The sequence below is a fragment of the Mastigoproctus giganteus genome, chromosome 7 (genome assembly GCF_048544385.1).
Source record: "Mastigoproctus giganteus isolate SK-2022 chromosome 7, ASM4854438v1, whole genome shotgun sequence".
Taxonomy (NCBI): Eukaryota; Metazoa; Arthropoda; class Arachnida; order Uropygi; family Thelyphonidae; genus Mastigoproctus; species Mastigoproctus giganteus.
This window is the reverse complement of record NC_143581.1, coordinates 78,860,221-78,880,706: the sequence shown is the minus strand read 5'-3', so window position 1 is coordinate 78,880,706 and position 20,486 is coordinate 78,860,221. Positions and strand designations below refer to the sequence as shown.

The 20,486-nt window shown below is 33.9% G+C and overlaps 1 protein-coding gene across 3 annotated transcripts in view; it reads left to right on the top strand.

Moving 5' to 3' along the window:
* The window catches only part of LOC150083015 (uncharacterized), a 487,383-nt gene that overhangs the window by 250,105 nt on the left and 216,792 nt on the right, over positions 1–20,486 (top strand). For all 3 annotated transcript variants that reach the window (XM_090377743.1, XM_090377741.1, XM_090377742.1), the window contains exons 15-16: positions 5,461–5,542; positions 20,256–20,417. In XM_090377743.1, coding sequence (XP_090233869.1) covers positions 5,461–5,542; positions 20,256–20,417 — 244 coding nt within the window. The remainder of the gene's footprint in view (positions 1–5,460; positions 5,543–20,255; positions 20,418–20,486) is intronic.

Here is a 20,486-nt window from a genome sequence, read left to right as displayed (position 1 = left end):
AGGTGCATTATGGCCACAGAAGTTGATGTGTCAACAACTAACAAAAAAAAAAAAAAAAAATAAAATACTTGTTAATGTTTGGCCATTTTCATACATCCTTATTAGTTTAATTTTCTGATCCAAATCGATCGCGTTCCTTTTGTTGATAGATTTACCAGTAGTGCTGTCACTTATTCTCTTATTTGGCACCATGATAACGGTCAAAATGAAATTTTCTGAAAAGAACTTCACAAGGTTAAGGGGGAAACACACTATTATCACATCACGCGAACTCACATTTTACTAAAGCACATTTCTGGAGGTCACTGCCATTAAACAATTTGCACCTTCCGGGTTAATGGGCTTTTTAATTTTTGTGATGTCAATTTTAAGTCTAATATAGTAGCTTTCCTATATTTTTTTATGATGTCGATTTTAAATCTAATAGCTTCCCTTTATTTTTTATGATGTGCATATGATTTGGTTACCAACATTATAATGGTTCCTTAGATTTAACAGATGCACCGTTTTAAAACTTTTGAATAATTTCAAGTTTTTGTTTAACTGAAAACGCAACTCTTGTGTTTACCCATCATTTTTGCGATTTCTAAACAAAAAAAAAAAAAAATACTATAAAAAAAATTCTGACATCCCTGACATAAATAAAGAAACAAAATTTGTCCTTTTGCGCTGCAACAAAACACAACAATCGACGCAACACACTAAAACAAACTAAACATCTGGTCTGTTTTATTTTTTGAGCGGCGAGTGTGAAGATAGTAGGAATTGCAAGATAATAGGTACACTAATCTCCCAGTGACGACATAATTCCACTTGTCGCTTATTTACGACTTGCAAAATATATGTTTATACCTATTCTAGTTATTACTTGAATTTTTTGATTTCTGGTTGAATTTTTTTTTTTTTTTTTCAAATTTGGAGTCTTTAAGTGTCCCGGTTAATCGAGAGTCTGCTGTAATTTTATTTTGATTACCTCACCTTTTCATATATTTGTGGTTGCCTCTTGAAATCAAAGCTCAGCTCTTGTAATTTCTTGTTTCACAACTCTCCTTGAAGTTTATCGTAAGTTGAGGCATGTTTTGTCGTATAATGCTATTTCAAATTATATTCTTTCAACACAGAAACTGCTTCCTTATATGTAAGGCAGGTACATCAGTTATTGTCCCTTATAAAAAATAATTAATTGACCAAAGTTCATTGAAGACATGACTTTCAGAATCAATTTTTCTTTTCCTTGACATCTTGATTTGCTAAAATTAAAAATTCAAAGTTAAATAAAATTAAAAATAATATGGATTTATATAAATAGCACTAATAAATTGTTGCGCATGATAATTGGTGCAGCAGCCCAACAACTACGGTCTGAATGAGAACAGCTGACCAGGAGAAAGATTGATACCCGTACTTGTCTTTACATTGCAAACTGCAAAGAACGCATTGCATACAATTCTTTCACTAATAAATGCTAGATTAATATTTAGATTAGTGTTTAGCAATTGTTTTAACAGGCACCTATTTTAACTTGACTATTTTACTTTTTGACACAATGCTCGTGTTCGCCGGAAATACTAGAGGCTATAAACTTATAGCCTTGGGCACTCACCCTGTTGGGATTTCAGACATCACAAGAAACACTGCTGCCAAGTGGAAGCACACAGAGTTGCAACAATGTTGCAGTCGCCTCCGTGTGCAGGAGCAGCAGTGCGTAGCACTTCTTGATTAGACTGGGGTTCGAGCCCATGACCACCAAATATGGAGGATGCGGAAAGGTCAGGGAATGACTACCGCATATCCCTGGAGCAGTATGGCCTTAGTTGCTAATGCTCCTAAAAACCAAATAACAACAATGTTGCAAAATTATATTTAGATGCATTTACATTATATTTTGATTAAAAATATCCTTATATATGATATGTAGCAACCAAAAAAGATTTCTATAGAATAAATTTCGACAAGGAGGATGAAATAGTCTTTTGGGCCAGATGAAATCATCTGGCGGGCTGTAGGTTGGGGACCCCTGTACTAGATTATGCCATTCTGATCTCGATGTCTGCTAGAGAGTTTCCAATAGGTTTGATCCAGTAGACTATATAGTGGACAGCATGCAAATCTTTTTTTTCAGTTGTATCCTTGGAATACAACTGAAACGTCAATACAACATCAATATTTGAGTGATAACTTTTGAGGTTATGACTCATCATAACCTCAAAAGTTATCACTCAAATATTGATGTAAACCCTCAATATTTGAGTGATAACTGTTTCTTCCATCACTGCCAGAAGGAAGAGATGGGAATTGCTTTATTTCTTCTCTGGACTCTAACCATGGGGTTTAACCACTTCAAGCCTTCAGTAAGTGAATTTATGGTGTTGCACTGGATGAAGATAGTTTCCCTGACACCTAGTGTTGCCTGGTGACAAGGAAAGGTAGCATTCCTCTGTGTGATGTGGACTCTAACTTCAACCTCTGTTCACATTGGTTCACACTTAGATGGTCACCTCCATCATACTAGTTGTAGTGTTTCAAACTGTGCTCTCCCGTAGATATACTCAGGGATGCTAATAATTCCCCCCATTGTGAAGGGGCAAGCAGGATGGACAGCTGGACTTTACTGGAATTTTGGATAAATGGGACCTGAATATCAGTATTTTAGAATTCCAGGTAGCAAGTCCTAGCTTGTCATACTTGGAGAAATATATGTGACAAGCCCCAGAGACCATGGAACATATTAGTAGGCTAATAGAAAAATTATTATCAAAACAACATCCATTTTCATTTATAATCTGCCAATCCTCACTTCCTTTTCTGATAGAATCCCAGTTATCAATTAACTTAATTATTTGCTCGTTGTTTCCCCTTTCACTTCAAAAGTGGTACTTGGCATATGCCCATTCTATTATTAGTCCTTGCCAGAGACTTTCTAATTTGGAATTGCCTTTTTTTGTCATAAATCCCTTTACCCCAAGTCAGATTTATCTGTTGCCTCTATAATTCTTCCAAGTCCACTTATCACTTGGAATTCATTGACTTCCTTTCCTTGAAATTCAACTTTCTCTGGTCTCACTTTTCTAACAGTGAGGTAATTTTTCTTGGTGATTTTAATGTTTGCAACTTCCGTTTTCTAGATATGTGGACCCAGCTGGTAAAGATGTCAAAGCTTTTTCAATTATTAATGACCTTATGCAGCTTGTTCCTTTATCTATTCTACACTACCTAATTCTCGACGTTGTCATCAACAACCCTTCAAAATACATGGTCAACGTTATTGGTCCTCTTGGCACCTAGCCCATTATTTGGTGTTTGATTGTCTCTCTGCAATTGAATCTCCCTTTATATTTGTCAAAGTAGTCAACTTAATCCAATATTAGTTAGTTTAGGTTGACTACATGGACAAATGTAATCATTTGTGAAGAGCTGAATTCCAAACCCTGTCATGATTACTGGAGGGACAACAGCATCCACACAGTTGACTGAAAAATATAACTCAGAAGTTTATATTGATGAGGCTGTTTCAAATTTTATGTTAACCTGCTTTGAGATAGCGCCACATTTCTTAGTATATTGTAATATTGGACTCATGCAGCCTACCGAATAGGGGCTTGATATACATGTGACATAAGGTACTTTTTTATTTACTGCTTGCCTGCTTGTTTAGTTTCAATACACCTGTTCACTTCTTGACACAAGGTTCCTAATAGGGCTGTCAGGAACAGAATTGTTCCAAAATTTGAAACAGAATTGTTCAAAAACCAGTCAGTAGTGCCTTAAATTTTTAATGGGTATTGGATTCATCTAATGGGTGGTGTAACCTGATTTTTCTTTTTATTCTATGTTATTTTTCTTATAAACTGCTCAAGCTGTACAAATTGTGAACTCTGCCTTACCATGGAATGTTGTTCTCACATCTGCAGTTGGTTCACCCAAAATCTCACTCGAGCTTCTAGATCCTATTTAAAAGAGGACAGTCAGGTAAATTAATGACCTATCTCTTATGTAGTCTCTTTACTCTCTGTCTTGTAGATGTTCAGTTTCTGTTGCATGTCTTTGCTGTAGATATTTTCATAGGCATTTTTCTTCCATATTAGTATGTGTAATTCTCCCCATTCTCTTCTAAACCAACTTGTGTGAAAACCTGTGAACATCCATTCACCATCCAACTCCAAACTGACAGAACCGAGTTTGGAGTTGGACAGTGAATGACTTTCCCTCACTTATCATTTCAGCTTTTGTTCTGTGGAAGTCTTCCTTCACATCTATTTCCCGAAAATTATAGTCTAAAAAAATTTAAGTCTAATTTCAATAAGTATCTTGTGTCTTGTCAGCCTTCAACTCATTAGAGCTTATACCAGTTCTGCATTTTGCATTTGAGGTAAAAATGCATTAAAAAATAAATCATTAGTTGACTAGAAGACAAGGTAGTCTAGCATGCAAATACCTTTTGTATGCACTTGCAAAATCAATTTTGGTGTATTGTTAAAATGTGTACATTTGTATTGCCTATATCCATCACCCTTTATATTTAATAAAAGGAGGGTTGTCATGCAACCTAAAAATCTGCTAAAGAAAGAAACAAGAGGTAGTACAGTTGGCACATCAGGTTTAGTAGTAAAACAAGATGATTTTGTTATAAATCCAATTTAAAAATTTCATCCAAAGGCTTGAATATAATTTTGTTTTGGTTTCTGAAAGGAGAATCCAAATATGCCCACTTGCGAAGAAGACTCAAATGTTTGTCAGTCATAAAACAGATTTGTCCTCAGTAAATTGCTCACTATGAATTATATTAGAAGGACAACTTAGGAACTAATGCTTATTATGGAGATGCTCTGCAGCATATCCCAATGAGTGTAAGAAATTAAAGGCCAGTTCATCATCATTGAAGTGGTTTACTATGCCTGACATTTTGCTTGAATGTACATGATAATGTCAGTCTATAGCTTCTGGCCTAGAACAAATTGTTTGTGTTTGAGCATTCAACTTATTCTTCCGATCTGGGATATATTTTTTTTCTTTAACCCATCTGAAAAATGTGATTGAAAGTTAGTTTACTAATATTGGCAAAATTAGATTGTAACAGAGTTATACTTCAACATGAATAAACATGAAGAGAGGTATGGATATCATTTTGTTAGATGTCACAACTATTCATATTGCTTTTTGCTTTTTTTCTTTCAAAATAAAAATAAAAAAATCAGTCCTGGAACTTCATTGCTATATCTGTATAAGTGAATAGTTGAAAGATATTCATTTAATTAAGATGGATTGAAAATAAAATTTTGCAATTCAAAAAGATGAAATGTGGTGAAAATCAAATACCTCATCAAATTCTTAAAGGCCTGCCTCATGTTTCTTTTTATGTGCACTCTTATTTAATCTCTCTCTCTCTCTCTGAGAGTGTGTGAGTGTATGTGTGGAAATCTTGGCACTTTCAACCAATTATCTACTGCTCTCTTTTTATAGGTAGAAGAGGAAGAGCTTAATGACCAGAAACAAAAATATGGAAGGAAAACAATTTGTACATTTAAAAAATCATATTATCAAGGTATTGGAATTTGCATTTTCTCATGAAAGTAATGACATAAGAAAAAAAAAAAATTAAGAATATTTTTTATCATAAGTTGTGCTGCTATAGTTTGTTATTTCTGTAATAAATATAAGACCAATGACTTTTTAAAGTACTGAAACCCAAATTAATTTGATATTATTTTGAAGGCTATTTTACAGCTGAACAAGTACAAATAAAAAAAAAAAAAAAAAAAAAAACTATCAGTATAATATTGGGTACTTTAGTAGCTAATTCTGCTTTGAAATAAATAAGAAAAAAACAAACAAATTTTAATAATTTTTTTATGTATTTTCATTATAAATATTGTTAATGAAGTTATTCAGAGGAAAACATCTGTTTAATTAATTAAATGTGTTTCACCATGTTCCCCTCATTAAATAGAAATTCTGCATTCCAAGTAGTAAAAATGCCTTCTGTTGTAACGTTATTGAACTTAACTAATTATAAATGGTTATATAAGGGGGCTATATTCACAGGTTATGTAATAACATAGTTTAAATTTTTACATATTAAATATTTTTTGTAATATGGGGGTAATGCTGATGTTTGAAACATTACATGGGGCTAACCTCTCATAATGTTTGACAACAACAGCTTAATTCCCTCTCTCCATGTTACATTATTGAAAGCCCTAATTCCAGTCCTTTTTAACTTGCATTTTTTTCTTAATTTCATATAAGATAGCAAATTTTAAGATATTAAAAAAATTTTTTTTTTACATTACAAATTAAATTCATTGCATTTGTAAGAGACTCTTTCATTAATTTCATTGAGAACTGATTAATCTTCTTTTAAGCTTATATAATTTAATTAACTTTGTAAAACTGAAGTTGGTGAAATTTTTCTTAAAATGATAGTCTCCATATTTAAAAGTGAAATAAATCTAATAAATAAAAAAAATCTTTGCACCTTTGTTTTCAATACAGAATTGTAGAGTCAATCAATGTTTATAATTTAAAATGGGTAGCAAGAAATGCCTTGTCATTAAAATTGTGTTTAAAATTGTGGGGGACTTCATCTTATTATATGCAATCTCAGTTCTTGAATGCATTTGACTGATATTTGTTATTCTTTAGTTGGATATCAGATTAATATAAACAATATAAGTCAAAAGTCAAGAAAGGTCAATGATATTGGTATTTATCATGTTGAACGTTTCTTTATCTGTCTAGTAGTTATGCTAAAAATCTTAAAATGAGTAGGTGGGATGTACAAATGAGAAATGTTTCCAAAGTATGCATTTCATATTGCCATCTGTTATTTTAACCCTTTTGCAAATAAGTCAAACATTTGTAAGTTTGGTGGTAGTGATACAACCTCCTTTTTATAAATGCTCTTAACAGGTCCATTTTTGAATATTTTTACTGGAGATTTGTACTTTACAGATTCTATTGTTAAAATAACACTTTCATAACTGTGTTATTTTAAAAAAAAAAAAAAAAAAAAAAATCATTTTCACAAAACAAACAGTTTATTCAGTCATTTTCATAGTGGAATTATTTTAAAATTTATGATGCAATTACCAGTAGGGAATTTTCATTGGTTCTATTATTTGGGATTAATAAGAATATATTAATTATAAAAATGAAATATCACATTTCAACTTATTTGACATGAGTGTTTGCATATGCCATTTTGATATTAGAACTTTGTTCTAATTTATAGCATGATCACCAGTAGATGATTCAGATATTTTTAATTTTAGTTTCTATATTTACAATAAAAATGAAACATAATATTCATATTGGTATTTAAAAAAATAACTTGAAACTTAAATTCAGTTTTAAGTGACACTTTAAAAGTGCTATACGATGGATGTTTGAAAAGTTTGTGGCCTGAGTATGAAGGGTTTATTTGAGGAGTCTGGTAAAATGTTATTTTTCAGCATGTCCCTTTGAAATTAATACTTTTTTCACCAGTGCTACAATGCACTGATTCCAGCTGTGAAGAAAGCTTTCTCTTGGCCTCCAGGAATGCATCCACTGTAGCAGTGATGTCAGTGGGAAATCCAGCTGGTATTTTTCCCTAATTGGAAAAAATACCAGCCGGGTATTTTTTATTTATTTTTATTTTTTTCAATTAGGAAATAGGTGAATGTCTGGTACTAGATCTGTTAAATAAGACAGATGGTCCACGATTTCATAGTCTCTCATGCAGTGCAGCCATGGCAGTGACAAACTTGTGAGCAAGCATATTGTCCTGGTGGAACACGTTTTTGCTGAGTTTTATTCAGCATTTGTCTGTGATGTTTTTGTGCAGATGCCTCACAAATTCTGCATAATATGCCCCTATAACTGTCTGGACTTTCTGAAGGTAATCTGCTAGCAAAATTCCATCGGTATTCCAAAAAAACCAATGCCATCACCTTGCCAGCAGAAGGAATAGACTTGGCTTTTGTTGGGTTGGGGGGGGGGAAGAGCTGTGCTTCTTTATCTTTGGATGAAAGAGATGGAACCATACCTTATTCATGGTCACAAACCTTACTAGGAAATTTCTTGGATCTTCTTGAAAACAATGGCAAATGTTCACGTGACTTGACAATTCTTGTGTTTTTGATCTGCTGTAAACAACTTTGGAACCCATCAAGCTGATATCTTTTTCATGGTGAGAATCTCTTTTATGTGTTGCACATGTTCAGATGAGATGCCTTTTCTAAGGTGCTGGCAATGTACTAGACTGCCTCACCCACCACTCATCATCAGATCATGCACACTGTCAGCAACTTCTGGAGTGTTGGATGTTGTAAGTCTTCCACTGTGTGGATCATCTTCCAGACTCTCCCTCCATTTAAATTCTGCCGTTCACTTCTTAACCATGGAATAGGAAAGTGGTATCTTCCCCCAGTGTTGTAACCATGTCATCATGAATTGAGTTGTCCTCCCCCCCCCCTTTTTTTTTTTTACAAATATTGGATGACGGCACGGCTGATTTTGTTCATCTTTCTTCATTTACAGAACTTTGACTTCAGGACCTATAATTAGATGTTATTGAAACTGCATGAAACTTGGTGGGTTACTATTTGAAGTGCTATACATTAAGTACAACAGCCTCCGTAGCCGAGTGGGCAGGAGCGGGAGTGCAGTAGCATACGCTGTTTGAGTAGACCGGGGTTCAAGCCCCTGACTGCTGAATACGGTCGATCTGCCAACCCGCACTGGACCAGCGTGGCAGATTATGGTCCATTTCCCTCAACATGAATTGTTGAGGAGGCTTCCATCCTGCAGTGGGTTGATAATGGCTGCACTTTACTTTACTTTTACATTAAGTACAGAAAATTTTAACATTGTCCTACTGCAATGTCATACCCAGGACACAAACTTTTCACCCCCGCACTTGTAGTATGGCTGGAATTACATAATTCTAAATTTTTTTATTGGTGAGAAAATTATTAGTTCTTGTTTTTTATTGATCATTTTTTTATTTCTATAATTATGAAAATGAAATATTCATAATTTTAGTATTTTTTTAAATGAAATTTTTATTAAAAACTCAGTTTCTCAAACATGTATTACATAGCTAAAAAAATAATGCCTTCTGTTATTTTTTTTCTCAGAGAAATTCTGCAGCACTGTTGGATCGCAGATATAAAATTTCTGATCCTTAATTTGAGGGTTTAGTGTCAAACAACGTTAACTACAAAATTGTATTTTTTTTAAAGATAACTTTAGTTTTACTTTATACAAATAACAGTGCATATCATTTCATAAAACTGTATCTCTCTAGTACTTCAAGTTAGCCTGGGCTGTAAGTACATTTCCAGTAAACCAAGAAGATGTTAGAGGAATTTTTCTTGGTTAATTACAAAAACATTAACTCTAAAATTATTTTGTAGTTAATGTTGTTTGACACTAAACCCATAAATTTTACTAGCTATTTTTTAAAAAGTTATTTTGTAAAATAGTCCTATTTTTATTTTTTTAAGAAAATTCATTTATCATATTTCTATGAAACTTCTTTTTGAAGCTGAACTGTTCTTAAAAAAAATGATAAAAACAGTTTCTCTTGCTTGTTTATGGTTTCTTCACTCTCTGTGAGAAGCAAAGTGCAGAAGATTCAAATTGCAAAATATGTTGCTCTCCTAAGGTTATATGAGATGTGCATCATTATAAAAGAATCTAATCTTCTGAAATTGAATCTTCCATTATTCAGTGACCAGCAGATAACAGGATTCTAATATAATGCATTAATGGCAAGTTGCATAGGTTATCTTGATCAAAATACTTGAAATGGAAGCACTTCATCAGTGTAGAGTACAGAATTTATTTATTACTAATAGAATCTAAAAATCATATGTTTTATGGATGCAACAAACAGTTGTTATCAGCTTGGTCTTTTGGTGTTTTTGTGAAAGTGTAACTGTAAGATTACAATCACAGAAAAAGCAGAGGAGAAAACATTTGTCAAATCAAAACTGATTTTACACTCTATTAGTAATAAATAAATTTTAAACTTTATGTAGGTGAGATACTTTAATTTCATCTAGGATTCTATCAGACTTGTGGCTTTCACTATGTGAAAGCCACAAGTGAAAGCCACAAGTCACATAGTGAAAGCCACAAGTCTTTCACATGCACTTTCACATGTACTTATTAATTGTAAGAATTATGAAATAATCAGTGCTTTCCCTTGAAAATTTTGCCAGTCAGGCAGCATTATGAGGTAGCTAGGTTGGGAAGTGTAATACTTCACAATATTATAAAATTTTCTTATATTTATAAATGTGACTTAAGTGATCCTGAGCAAAAATTAATTGTATAATTTAACATTATATGCACCTGTCGCATTGATCTCAATCACATAGTCGAATTAATATTGATTGAGTTTAGTGAGCAGTACCACATGGCGCCTGCGTAGCCAGGTGGGCAGGAGCAACAGTGCGTAGCACACGCTTCTTGATTAGACCGGGGTTCGAGCCCGTGACCACCAAATATGGAGGATGCGGAAAGGTCATGGAATGACCACCGCATCTCCCCGGAGCATTATGGCCTTAGTTGCTAATGCTCCTAAAAACCAAATAATAAATAAACAAACAAACAAGCAGTACCATGCAGTACCACGAGAATTGCTTAAATTTTAGCCAGGCGGTAAGTTAAATTCACTGGGCAGTATGCTCATTCGATAGGTCCTGGGGAGAACACTGATAATGGTGGTTCAGTAAAGCATTTAGCTTGGGGGGAAAAAATAATAAATAAAAATAAACCAGTGAAATTTTATTTTTAATTACATTTTTCTTCATTTTGGTACAGGTTAGAAGGCTATTGTTCCAAACAGATAGCAGAAGTTTGCTTGAAGTTATATGGGACTTTTAGCTAGGACCATTAATTCTGTATTAGAAATCATTTTGAAATAGATGTAATGGTCATATCACTGAACTACTTAATGGCTATAATTATATTATTTGATCAAGGTAACCTATGCTTTATATGTTTTAAATTGAGGCAGTCTTGCTATCCAACAACTTCAATATCAATGTGCAGCACAACCAATGTTGCAAATTGAAAGAGAAGCCATAAATTGAATACTAGATTTTGACATTTATGTATCTCTAGTACAGTGCTTCTCAACCTTTTATCATTCACGGACCCTTCAAGCATTCTTTATTTACCATGGACCACCGGGTAAGGTTTCTTTACATTTATGAAAACACTAGTATGGGTTGACGTTTTAAAAATCCTGTATTTAGCCACTTATCCATGTTGTTCAGTATACTTTACTGAGTGTAGGGCGGATATTAAATTCCTAAAATAAATAATTTCAATCTTAATTAATGATTGTGATTATCCAATACATATTACACGATCAGTAACTGGTGATAGACTGCAACAGAAGAAAGCTTGTGGCCTCACCAACAGTTCGCTGGTGACACACAATGTCTTACTTGTAAGCCTTACATTCCAATCAGGTGGTATTCCTTACATTGTAAAGGATACCTCTTGATTTGCAACAACAAAGTAAACAGTTGATTGCCAATTTTCACGGACCCTTCAAGCATTCTTTATTTACCATGGACCACCGGGTAAGGTTTCTTTACATTTATGAAAACACTAGTATGGGTTGACGTTTTAAAAATCCTGTATTTAGCCACTTATCCATGTTGTTCAGTATACTTTACTGAGTGTAGGGCGGATATTAAATTCCTAAAATAAATAATTTCAATCTTAATTAATGATTGTGATTATCCAATACATATTACACGATCAGTAACTGGTGATAGACTGCAACAGAAGAAAGCTTGTGGCCTCACCAACAGTTCGCTGGTGACACACAATGTCTTACTTGTAAGCCTTACATTCCAATCAGGTGGTATTCCTTACATTGTAAAGGATACCTCTTGATTTGCAACAACAAAGTAAACAGTTGATTGCCAATTTTCACGGACCCTTCAAGCATTCTTTATTTACCATGGACCACCGGGTAAGGTTTCTTTACATTTATGAAAACACTAGTATGGGTTGACGTTTTAAAAATCCTGTATTTAGCCACTTATCCATGTTGTTCAGTATACTTTACTGAGTGTAGGGCGGATATTAAATTCCTAAAATAAATAATTTCAATCTTAATTAATGATTGTGATTATCCAATACATATTACACGATCAGTAACTGGTGATAGACTGCAACAGAAGAAAGCTTGTGGCCTCACCAACAGTTCGCTGGTGACACACAATGTCTTACTTGTAAGCCTTACATTCCAATCAGGTGGTATTCCTTACATTGTAAAGGATACCTCTTGATTTGCAACAACAAAGTAAACAGTTGATTGCCAATTTTAATTTTATTTGTGATTATATTTTATACTTACAATAAAATTTACCTTCCCATGGACCACTTACAACCAACTCACGGACCACTGAGTTGGTCCTAAGGTGGTCTGTGAGTTGCCCTTGCAGGTAGTTGAGGCTGACAGTTTGAATAAATTCTAAGGTCAACTGGATGCTTACCTGTGTGAGGTGGGAAATATATAATTTGTTTTGTTATCTACTTGTTTTGTTTGCCAGACTACAGGTTGAGAAACACTGCTGCTCTAGCAGTAATTTGGAGCATACATTGACCAAAAAAGAGTGGTTGTGTGGAGTGTACATTGTGTGGAATTCTTTTTTCCTAAAAGACTCCAATTTTAATTCTGTATATCTACTGAAATATGACATACATCACTGAATTTGGTGTTTCTGAACTTGGAAATCTGCTTTGGGAGAGTGGAAGTTATATCAAACCGTTCTTGAAAGGTGTGCATCACCATATCCAGAACATTTCATATTTATTTCTGGAAATGTCGTATTACTCCAGTTAGACTTTATTTATGAGGCCTCCTTAGCCGAGTGGTCAGGAGCAGGAGTGCAGTAGCACACACTCCTTGAGTAGACTGGGGTTCAAGCCCCTGACTGCTGAATATGGTCGATCTGCCAACCCGCACTGGACCAGCGTGGCAGATTATGGTCCATTTCCCTCAGCATGAATTGTTGAGGAGGCTTCCATACTGCAGTGGGTTGATAATGGCTGCACTTTACCTTTTTTTTTTTTTTTAATTTCAAATTACAGGGCTTGAGGCTTAGATTAGATTGTAGGAAGTTTTCTTTTAGCCAGCTAGTCGTTGATTGCTGGAACAAGTTGCCCTTGCAGGTGGTTGAGGCTAACAGTTTGAATAAATTCAAAGGTCAACTGGATGCTTTCCTGTGTGAGGAAGGAAATATATAATTTATTTTGTTAATATACTTGTTTTGTTTGCCAGTGCAGCAAAAGCCAGTGGCTTCCTTGCACTATATGGCAAAGCAAATACTATTACTATTGATAATGTTCTCAGATGCTAATGGTGTGTTTATCTTTGTAAACAGTTTCTTTAGTGTGTGTGTGTCTGTGTGTGTTCATGGTTCTATCGACAAATTACATCTGTATATGTACAGGTTCTCTTGACACTGTACAGAAACATTCTGTCATCTATGGACTGTGTTGACAAGTAAGAATAGCCATTTTTATATTTATATTTTGAAAATCATCATGGAGGGTGTGTGTTCATGGCCCATTTTAACAAGCTTTGAGACAATTTGGGTGACAATTGAAGAAATACTCCTGAATTTGGAACCAGAAATTGATGAAACTGAATCAAATTATAAACTTAAGAGGACATTACTGCAAAAAAAAGCCGTAATCTCTGCAGAGATTGCAGCTTTGCTCTGTGCACTTGAATTTTACTTGAAATTCACTTTGAACTTGAATAACACTAGCATAATTATGGTGAACCTTTTGCAAGCTACATGTGAAAAGGGAGCTGAAACAAAAATTATAATTTTCTAGTGTCATAGACTGACTAAAATTTGTAAATAGTTTTTAATTAATATTATTAAAGGTAAAAATACTTGTTAGTTTCTAATGAGAATTTTTTTGCTGCATAATTTCCTGCACCTGCCTATGATTTGTACTGCTAGATGGAACTGGCAGACCATAAAACAGACATCTCTCCAAATAAAAAATAATTTTTCTATATTATAAAATTTTTACTGGATTGTACTTCCAACAACTGCAATTTGCAGAACCTTTTGTGGTAAGAGTACCCCTTTGTGTTCTTGGCTTATTTGGATGCTCTTCTTTGCACCTGTTTCAAGAGATCCACACCTTTCTTAAATTAAGGCCTCCAGATCTGTATTCAGTACTCAAGATGTGGCCTAACTATTGCTTTATACAATGGGATAATCACCTCCTTATCTCTGCTGGCAAAGTTCCTATATATCATATCAATGACAAATCCATTAGCTATTCTGGCAGCCTCTCTACACTGCTTAGAGAATTTCATGAGACTGTACAGTTACCTTTTAAGTCTCTTTCATTCTCCACCACCTTGAGTGTGCTACCACCTATTGGTATTTTATTCTGTGATTACTATTGCCCATATGCAGTGCCTTGCATTTACCAATATGCCACTTTTCAGTCCCTCTGCATAATTTTTTTAGGTTTTTTGCAGTAGTATGCTTTAGTTCCTGTCATTAACTATCCTGCCATCTGAAAACAGACAATTTTGATATGCCTTCATCGATATCATTCATAAATACTGTAAATAGTAAGTGGCCCAGCACTGAACTCTGAGGGGCTTCACTAGTAATATTAGTCCAAGAAGAGCAGTGCCCATTTGTAACCGCTGTCTCCTGCCACTCAACCCTACCTTTATTTATAGCAGTAAATTTCCCCTAACGCAACATGGCTCTGATTTGTAAACAAGTATTTTGTTTTTTGTATTTACTGAAATCTAAATGTATGATGTTAGAGTTAATGTTATGCATCCAGTTCCTTTGTTACTGAGTCATAATAGCTAATCAAATTTGTCAAATAGTAACCACCCTTAACAAATCCATGCTGTGATTTCTGTATAATTCCATTCTTCCATTCTCTGAACAGAAGTCAAGCTTACAGGTCCATAATTGCTCATGTTGGTGTTTGATCCCCATATGTGAATAGGAAACACAGTTGCACACTTGCAATCTCTAAGAAACTGCCCTGAATCCAAGAGTTTGCTTATCTCTTTTGATGCTCCTTTTAATATAACTGGACAGATCCCATTAGCCCCAGGCACCTTATTTATTTTTACCTTCAGCAATTTCTCTTCCACTTTATTCTCAGTTATGGTCCTGAGCTGGATATCATTATTCTTTTCCTTCTTGGTGGTTCCCTTCTACTTCTTACCCTTGCTCGTGCTCTCTCTCTCTCTCTCTCTCTCTCTCTCTCTGGGTAACTCAAATTTTATTTTATTTTAATTTATTTTTTTGGCTAGTTCAGCATAAGCCTCAGGCTTACTTGCACCATATGGCTAATAATAATAATAACAAATTCATTTAGGATACAGTTATAACTTTATGTATTTCTGGTATTCCCAACCCTAAAGACATTCTTCATGCATGAATGTAGTTGCAAAATACTAGGGTTATCCCAAAAGTAATGCACAGAGGTAGTTAATTTAAAATTAATTAATTTATAACATAATTTTACATTAAAAACTTTAATGTAATCTAAATGTCCATGCCTTATGACTATGTCCCAGTGTTTGGGCAATTTTTGAATGCTATTTAACTGTCTGCTGAAGAGGCATTTTAAAAATGCTCAGTGATATTTGATATTGCTTCAGGTCAGATTGCAGGTTCAGAGATCTTTTATCAGAATTGAAACTTACATGGTTCAGTGGTGGCAGAAATTTATGAATTGTTGTGGGAAGTGTGTGGTGAGTTAGCAGTAGGTTGTAGTGTGATTTCACATTCGTCTCAAAAGTTTTGTCAAAGTCAGACCAGTGTTGAAGACAACCAGTGCCCAAGTAGACTAAAAATGTCTTTGGACAGTGCATCGGCAGTCATTATTACCACCATTTTGGATGACGAGATTTGTATAACCTGTGAAGAAATAGCCAACGAATCTGGACTACTGAAAACATCTGTACACCAAATTTTAACTGAAGTTTTACAAAAATGAAAGGTTGCTGACCCAGTGGGCCCACGTTTGCTCTTAGATGAACAAGAAGCAAAGCATAAAGGAATTCCAACACAGTTACTCTTATGTTACTGACAAGAAGGTGAAGAATTTTTAAAATGCATTGTTGCCATTGATGAGATGTTTGCATGCAACTCTGAACCTGAACTGAAGTCACAATCATCTCAATGGAAGCACGTGTCTTTGCCATGCTCCTCTAAATGTTGCTTACAACAATCAAAGGTGTGAAGCAAATGATCATCATGGCCCTATGGTTATGAGGACGTTATTGCTGCTGCTCATGTGCCACTTGGAAGATGAGTAACTGAAGACTACCATGCAACATTTCTTCATCAGAAATTATGCCTGGAATCTCTTCAATAAGTAAGTGCCCACAGATGTTGGAAGCTGGTGCGTTATACTCCATGACAATGCAAGGTCTCATATCGCACCTGTACAGATTCATTTAGCACCCAATCTGTACAGATTCATTCGGCACCTATTTTCACTAATTACAAGTGGGAAGCACTACCCCCACCATAGGCTTGATATGAGTCCTTGCAATTACAATCTATTCCCCACATTAAAGGAACTGCTGCACAGAGAAATATTTCTGTCTTCAGAAACATTGACTGCAGCCATGACTCAATGCATCAGACAGTTTAACTTCACTAGACAGTAAAATGGCATTTAAAAATTCCAATTGGAAGGCAGTCAAAAGGCATGAAGGAGACTAAATTGAAGGTTTTAAAAATTATGTTATAAAATAAATTTATTTTAATTTAACTGCTTTTTGTGCATTACTTTTTGGATAACCCTTGTAATTTTCTGCCAGTCTGAACACAATCATCAATAGTTATGCCATTAATATCTAGTGGGCTAATGCTGTTCATCCCTTTCCTTCTAATGTTAACATAAAGAATTATCTGCATTCTTAGCCGAGGACTTCTAATAATCTTCCTTTACCTAATCTCCTTTGTGACCTTATTGCATACTAGTTTGTACTTGCTATGGGATTCCGTGGCCCCCTATTAATTTATAATCATCCCGTGCATTTTTCTTCTCTACACTAGTCTCATCAGTTCATTTGACATTCATTTAGGTTGTTATTTACCTTGAACAATAGCTATCTCTGTTGGTATAAAAAACTTATTACTTCCCTCTCTGCCTCACATTTAGAATTTGCAATTAATAACACTGTCAGTTATCAATTGTAATTATTCCTTTCCCAATGAGAGCAATTTAAAAACTGTTTAAGACCACCGTAATCACCTTTAGGAAATCAAAATCTATTCCCTTACCCGTGACAATAGTTATAACTTTAAGTATATCCCACATCAATATACTCTAATCACTGCTACTAGTGGTTACTTTATCTAGATATTCTTAATGCGTGATGGTTCACTGCTGATAATCAGACCAAAAATATTTCTTTCTCTTGTTGCATCTCTATAAAACAGTCAATATCCAAAAGGTTCAAGCCCCCAATATAAGATATTCAAATCTACTGGCCCACTCTATCTATCTGTGTAGTTGTTCATTATACTCATCACAGTCATTTGGAGGTGCTTCCGTAGCCAGGTGGGAAGGAGGAGCAGCAGCAGTGCGTAGCACACGCTTCTTGATTAGACTGGGGTTCGAGCCCGCCACCACCAAATACGGAGGATGCGGAAAGGTCAGGGAATGACCACCACATATCCTGGAGCAATATGGCCTTAGTTGCTAATGCTCCTAAAAAACAAATAACAACAACAGTCATTTGGTTAGTGTTCCCAATGCTTATGCCATACCAAACTGACTCAACATTGCAGTGGCCACCCATATCATCTGGGTGCACTGCCTTAAATTCTTTGTGCTTCTTAAACAAGAGCATTACTCCTCCCCCTCTCCCTTTGTATTGTACTTATCCTTCCTTGTACACATTATATATCATATTGTATATTGTGCATAAGCATATTCAAATTCCACATTGCTTTTGTCTGAAAGGTATCTTTCCATTATCTCTATTATGTCCACATTTTTTGGCTTAACCAGCACTTCAAATTCATAAAATTTGTTTAATCTACTCCTAGCATTAGGAGTAGATTAAACAGAATTCTCCTTAGCTAAAGCATTTCTGCTGCTTTGAGTCTTTTGCTTTGCTGCTCTAATCTGAAGCATAATTCTATTCAAATTTAATTTTAGATTAGTGCACAAAACTAGCAGATATGAATGAGTATATAACGAATATAATATAATATAATATGAATATAATAAGATACTATTTGTAAAATAATAAGAGGAGTTTACCTCAATATGGTACATAGAACACTTCCGTATGATACCCTCCAGAAATTAAAACGAAAAAATCGACAACTTACATTAGAGTAAAATATAAATAATTAAATTAATTAAATATTTTACTCTAATGTACCGTTACATTAGAGTAAATTTATATTTTACTCTAATGTAAGTTGTTGATTTTTTCGTTTTAATTTCTGGAGGGTATCATACGGAAGTGTTCTACGTACTATATTTGAGGCAAACTCCTCTTATTATTTTACAAATATTATTATCAACGTAGATTGTATTGAATATTACAGCTCTAATTCATACTATCTAATAAGATACTATATATGGATTATTCAGCAGCAGTATTTACCACATTATTTTATTATGTTTATGTACTATGTGATACAGTTACATTATGAGTGTGTTCATATTGCTATAAATTTATAGTTTATGGATTTAATAAAACACTTCTAATATTAACTATACTTCTACTTAGTTATATAGAAAACAGCTAAATTGTATTTATATCATTATTATAAGAATGCTATAATCAATACTATGACAATGTTGGCTATACAAAGAAGGGCAACAAGATTGGTCAGGGAAACAGAGGGGTTCTCTTACCAAGATAGGCCTAAGTTCTGCAAATTGCAGCACCTGGAGACTAGGCACATGCGAGGTGATCTGATTGAGGTGTATAAGGCCTTGAATGGGTTGAGCAAGCTCATGCGATGGGATTCTTCCTCTTTTTGTAAAGACAGTTGTAGAATGTGCAGAAATATATAACTAAGTAGAAGCATAGTTAATATTAGAAGTGTTTTATTAAATCCATAAACTATAAATTTATAGCAATATGAACACACTCTCATAATTTAGCCAGCAGGTAGTTGATTGTTGGAACAGACCTTGTTGTGGATAGCTTAAATAAATGTAAGACTGAGCTGGAATAGATGAGTGAAATGGTAAGGTTTTTTTTTTTTTTTTTGGCTGATGCTAAATGCTAATATTTTTATATCAATACAGTAACAATGGCAAAGAATGCAACTTTCATTTTTTAGGCAGATTTGAAAACCAAGTAAAAAAAAAAAAAATTAACCAACTTTATCAAATAGTATATACCATTAAAATTTTATTATTATTATTTTTTGGGATGGGGAAAAGCATTTTTTTTTTAAACAATGCCAAGAAAAAGTGTAATTGCAATTTTAATGCAGTCCTTTAGTTTACACAATGTTTAATATGTTTCATTTTGTTATATTTTTTTCATGATAAAGTGGTGTAAAATAAATTTTACATGGGCCCATATGCATTGTACTACAATTTTTCTTTATGTTTATACTTCTCCAATCCTAACACAATTAGTATTGCAGATCAAAAGTCAAAACCAACTAGGAATACTTAACTTCTGATATATTGTTATGTATATATTGAAATACATGTTTTGTAGGTTATGGGAAAAAATGTGCACTGCATTTGAGAAAAACATGATTTATAATGAATTGCTTGCAGCGGAATGTTGTACAGTTATAAAAGGAAATAAAGTTGTATATTTAAAATTTTGATTAATAATAACTTTTCTCTAAATAAAATTTAAAGAAAATTCTTATTTAAATCATAGTAGATTTTTTAAAGTTTAAAAATATTGTCCATTTTTATGTTGTTGCTCAGTTTCTCAGTGATGATAGCTCCTATTGAACTGATGAAACAGACAAGTTTCTTGTTTGTGAGAACCTGACTACCCCACCCCAGTTAAAGTCAAAATTAAAGGATAACTTGGAGAGGAAGCACTTGAATGTCACATTTTGTAATAATATCCAAGTGTTTCCTCTCCCCTTCTACATACACACACTGTTATCTCTAATTTGTGATTAGTCTCTGAGACTACATTTTCACACTAAGTTCAAATTTGTTAACAAATAAACTTTAAATTTAGAGTTAACCTAAAATGAATTTTTGTTGTTTTTTTTTTAAAGGAACATCAAGAATTCATGACTTAGGAGGTGAAAATGGCTCACTTCATAGAATTTCTCCACATAAAACCAGGTCACAAAGTTCAAGATTGATAAAGAAAATGGAGAATAAAACTAAATCTACAGACTCTTCATCAGAAATCTCTGGACATAATTCAGCAACAGGTATTTAGATGATAGCTTGTATTAAACTTTAGATATGAATGTCTACTTTTGTGAACCTCTAACTGTTGA